The 5,006-nt window shown below is 29.2% G+C and overlaps 1 protein-coding gene across 1 annotated transcript; it reads right to left on the minus strand.

Moving 5' to 3' along the window:
* Window positions 1-4,128, minus strand: LOC120088841 (cinnamoyl-CoA reductase-like SNL6). The gene is made up of 5 exons (XM_039046285.2): window positions 3,770-4,128; window positions 3,501-3,649; window positions 2,188-2,379; window positions 1,754-2,094; window positions 1-307 (listed from the first exon to the last, which is right to left on the minus strand). Exons 1-5 carry the CDS (start codon window positions 3,885-3,887, stop codon window positions 217-219), a joined length of 891 nt encoding a protein of 296 aa, XP_038902213.1. The 5' UTR covers window positions 3,888-4,128; the 3' UTR covers window positions 1-216.
* Between the last annotated feature and the right edge of the window lie 878 nt (window positions 4,129-5,006).

A 5,006-nucleotide genomic window follows, 5' to 3' on the forward strand; every position in this document is an offset into this window, starting at 1 on the left:
TTTAACAAGATTAGGCCTTTAATTATGTTTAAAGCTAATATTTTAAACAAAACTATAGGTCCTTAAATATAATTTCCAAAAATTAGTTAAAAAAATAATAAAAAGAAAGACCCCATTTACATTATAATGGGGCAACAAAATGGGCCTAATAATGCACAAATAAAATAAATAAAAATTGGGGAAATCTAATTAATTTTGTTGGGCAGGTTTTTTTTGTCAACATGAATCCCCACTTTCAAAATTCACCATCAATTTGTTAAGTTTCTTGTTGCTTATTCCTTGTTGATATACAACAGAGTCCTCCAAACTGCACCAATAATAATTTTTAAAAAAAGGTTAATAAATAATCTAATTAAATGTTGTGAAAGGTCAAAACAAACTGAAAAGTTCGTAACATTTAGCCATATATAATAAAGGACAAAATTGCAAAATCATATCTTGAATTATTAGACTAGCTACAAAAAGAAAAGGCCATTTTGAATTTTCAATTTGCTTGACTAAATTCTCGACCATTAACTCATTTAATTAATCTTATCTTGAATTTATTAGATTAGTTATAATCATTGAATCTTCAATTTGGTTGACTACTCTTAAGTCTCAAGTCTCAAACGATTTCAAAGGTAGTTGATAATTATAGACGAAATGAGTGTATTTATAAACATCAAATGACTTAACAACTTTGTAACTACTCAATGCAATTATGGTAATATTTCATTCTTCTCTTTAATTATTTAGTTAAATTATAGTTGATGTCCTTTTGGTCTTTAATCTTTTAAAAAGCGTTTAATTTCATGAACTTTTAAATGTGTCTAAGAGATTCTTCATGAACTTTTAAATGTGTCTGATAGATTCTTAAACTTTCAATTTTATCTCCACTAATAGGAGTGTTAAAAAAATCTGATAACCCAAAAAAATCAACCACCTATACCATGGTTGAGTATCAACTCATTTGGGTTGAGTTGGGTTCAAATAAATAAATTTTTTTTTATTTGGATTGGTTCAAGGGTTCACCTAAAATAACTCAAACCAACCCGTACTTATTATTTACTTGAAAAAATATATTTATATATATTTGTTTTTGTTTTGTTTAATTTTATTAACTTTTAGATAATATATTCTCTAACCACTTATAAAAGTAGTTTTTTAGCACTTTAGAAAGAAAATTTGCATTATATAAATTGAAATGAAGTTGTTAATCTTAATTCAATATATAAAAATAATTAAATCAAATTTCTATGTATTAACCTTTTATTTATTTTTAGAACAAAAGGTTAAATAAATGATCCGAGCAACCCGAACCATATTTGGGTTGGGTTTATCTTTTAATAAGGGTTATTTGGATTAAGAATTTACAATTCGAACAATTGAGTTGGGTTGAAATACTTTTAGACCATGAAACTTTTAATTTTGTATCTAAACTTCATAAACTATCCGCTATTTGGATTGACTAGAGAATAAAATCATCTTTATTTAAACTATTTTGATAAAAACGGTTTAAAATACATTCTAAAAATGTTTCAAAAATTATTTTGAGTATTTTTCAAACAATTTCAATTTTTTAAATAACTTATTTTTAAAATTAAACAGAAACGCAAGTTTAAATAAATATGGGATACTTTTTAAGGTTTATCAAATAAAAATAAATATAGGTTAGAAAACAAAATTGTAATTTGACGAGCATAAAATCAAAAGGTGACGTGGCTGAATATAAAATCACAGAACCCTCGAGGGGGAAAGAAAGAAAAAGACGAACCTGGGAGGCGAGAAAGCTTCGGAAGAGGGCGGCAATAGCATGTGGGCTAATCTAAGAGCTTCCTTATGAGAATTAATGATATTATTGAAGCACAAATATCGACCGTAGGATGAGACATCTTCAAACACGCATATATGAGCATCAACCATGAACTTAAGATCGACGGTCACCAACAGCCCATCTTCATACATCTCAGCCGCTCCTTTCAAATACGGGTTATTGATCGTCAGATCGTGGCCCATCACCAGCCCTCCATTTATTGACACCATATTCACCCCACGATCCATTGCTAGGGCCCACGCTGTTTTCTCCGCTAGGGTTTTCGATAGAGCGTGCCACAGCTGATCATTCATAACCCACCACCACACTTACTTTAGTATACAAATAGAGGGGGTGAAATTGAGGGGTAAAAAACAGGCAAAAACAAATTTTACTTTGAACTTCTTGCAGAGATTAACGTCGCTCCAGTGGCGTTCGTCGACGTCGGACGACGTCGTTTTGAGGCCGTCACGCCAAATTACCGCAGTAACGGAGGAAGTAAAAATAACTTTCTCCATGGTGTCCGTTTGGGCACATGCTTCCAGAACATTATGAGCTGCTCTTACTTCAACTTCCACCATTAATTCCTGCCACCCAGAAACACGCCTTTGTAACAGTGGCATTTGCATCACATATTGCCCTTTTAATTATTATATTTTTATATTATAATAATTCAATTAATTGAATAAAAAAACTCATCCGTGAAAGCCATGTTGGAGAGTAACTTTTGAAACAGATAAAATTACGTTTATTATGTTCAAAATATATCCAAACGTATGCGGAAGGATATGCAATGTGTGTCACTTTTAAAATCAATTCTGTAATTTTTAAAATAACTCTATAATATAATTTTAATAATTCAAATTTAATCTTGATCATTGTATAAAAATTATATGTACAAATTGAAATAAATTATAATTCACAAGCTGTTTAATACTTTAGAATCAATTTTGATATTACGAAAATTGCGTAATTTTAAATTATTAAAAACATCTTTGACAGTAATTTTAGAAATAAGAAAAATAATTTTTACCAATTCAAAATCACTTCCAAAGCTACAAATTAATTATTATAACTCGTGATCACTTTTTAATTAATCAACCATAGATCACTTTCCAGTTAATTTATCATTTTAATCTCACTATTAATGTTCTATGAGTATATCATTATATAATTTTTCTTGCTCATTAATAATAATAATAGAAAAAAAGTCTCAACAAAATATGTAGAAAATAAAGTCTCAAAAGCTCTATAAAGTAGTCTATCGAATCTCTCTATTAATCAAATGGAAAATACACAAAGCGGTAGAATATGTAAATGAAGTGCTATCAAAAGTAGAATTAAGAAGATTGTTGTTCAAAGTAAACAATATCATATTATTATACGAATATTCAAAAGGTCATTGTCATTGTGGCTAAAAATAAATTGATAATAAATAAAGTGTCAAAAACTTGGGCAAACTTATTTTTCCAGCTAGATAAATAACAGGAAAATCAACAAAATTTTAAGTTCAAAAGCTTAAATAAAAGATTTAAAAATTATAAGGATATTATAATAAGATTTAAACCATATTCATATCATGGTTAATTAGTAACTAACTACAATTAATTAGGGAAAAGCTATTGGTGACAGCAAAATTTCTCATATACTCAAAAGAAAAAAATATAACAAAATTCCTTTTTAGAGAGAGAAAGTAGAGAGAGAGTACATCATAGGTGGAATGATCAGGAGGAGGTTGAAATGAATAGAACAAAGCGGAGCATCCTTTAAGAGCGATCATAATGCTATGATAATCCAACAGATCCGAACGGAAAACCTTCAATTTGTTCGCGTTTCCTTTCACACACTGCAGATCATCTGGCAACTCACCACAGAATTCAATCGCACATTTCAAAACTTACGACAATCAAAATCAAAATCAAAATCAGATTCAGATTCAAATCAGGAGAGGAAAATCCGTTTCGATTTGAGCTTTACCGTGATTCTGGACGGAAGCGTGGACGGTGTAGCCTCTCTGCAACAGCGCTGCCACCAGCGCCGAGCCAACGCCGCTGGAAGCGTCCATTACACAGACGGTCTTAGCGGCGGGAGCCATTAGAGAGAGAGAAGGAAAGAGAGAGGGAAATGAAGAGGGAAGAGGAAGTTGGGGAGTGTTAGAAAAGGGGGAAATAGGGATTTGTATATAAAGGAAGAAAAGAGAGGGGGCATTGAAAGAGGATGATGGTTTAGTTGGGGAGTTGGAGGTTAAGAGCGGAAACTTCTTGAATTATTGTATTTAATCATAACTACTCTCTTTAAAACAAATTCTTTAAAAAAAATTGTGAAAATATATCCGTAGAAATTCGAACATCTAATCTTTCGTCTATTTAAGTTGGCAATTGTTGCTTAGAATATTAAATTTTCGTAGATAATACATGATGTCTATAGATCTACATTGACATGAGAAATAAATTAATATTTTCATTATATTAAAAAAATAGATGAAAGATGGAAAAACACAATCAGAATAAACTTATTTAAAAAAGAGTAGAATTTTTATTTATTAATTTAAATAATTTTTCTATCCAAAGTGAGTATAACTCGTAGCAAAGTCTTAATATTACAAAGTATGTGATTCAAATTTCCACTCTCAATTATACTAAAAAAATTAAATATTTTTTTATTTATTGATGTATATGTTTTTTTAAAGATATTTGTCATCGGAGAACTTTTTATTGATATTTCTATCCACATTTTTATCAACATTGATATCTTGTCTCTAAATTGTGATTCATGATATATGTGTGTGTTTGTATGTAAATGTATTTTGACTTTTTGTAAGGGTTTTGTTTTAATTTAATAATATAAGGTAGAGATAAAACTAGTCTTTTCAAAAAGGAAAAAAAGTGCAATGATTAGGTACACTTAATTATATGTCTTCCCCTTTTGCAAATAAAAAAATAAAAACAAATTAGATTTTTTTAGTAAAAATTTACCGGATAACAAATTTCTATTGAGTCGTCATTAGACTACAGAAAGATAGATGAAATTCAGTCAACATATAAGTATTTTTCAAGATATAGAAAAAAGAAAAAAAATATAGAAAGAACAATCAACCTTGTATTTTTATCTTAGACTATGTTTAAGATATTTAAATTAATCTAGGTAGAGAAAAGTGAAGGAGCGGTTAATATACTTTTGTTTTTAATGGTTGAATGTCATCGATACACTTCTT

This window comes from Benincasa hispida, chromosome 10, assembly GCF_027475165.1.
Source record: "Benincasa hispida cultivar pf3 chromosome 10, pf3_genome.v1.1, whole genome shotgun sequence".
NCBI classification, from domain to species: domain Eukaryota; kingdom Viridiplantae; phylum Streptophyta; class Magnoliopsida; order Cucurbitales; family Cucurbitaceae; genus Benincasa; species Benincasa hispida.

Excerpts from the sequence above, each read along its gene's own strand:
- LOC120088841 (XM_039046285.2), bottom strand. The coding sequence starts at position 3,887 with ATGGCTCCCGCCGCTAAGACCGTCTGTGTAATGGACGCTTCCAGCGGC. Across the intron at positions 3,650-3,769 it reads CGCTTCCGTCCAGAATCACG|ATGATCTGCAGTGTGTGAAA; the intron begins GTAAAGCTCAAA and ends GTGAGTTGCCAG. Across the intron at positions 2,380-3,500 it reads CTGATCATTCCACCTATGAT|GAATTAATGGTGGAAGTTGA; the intron begins GTACTCTCTCTC and ends TCTGGGTGGCAG.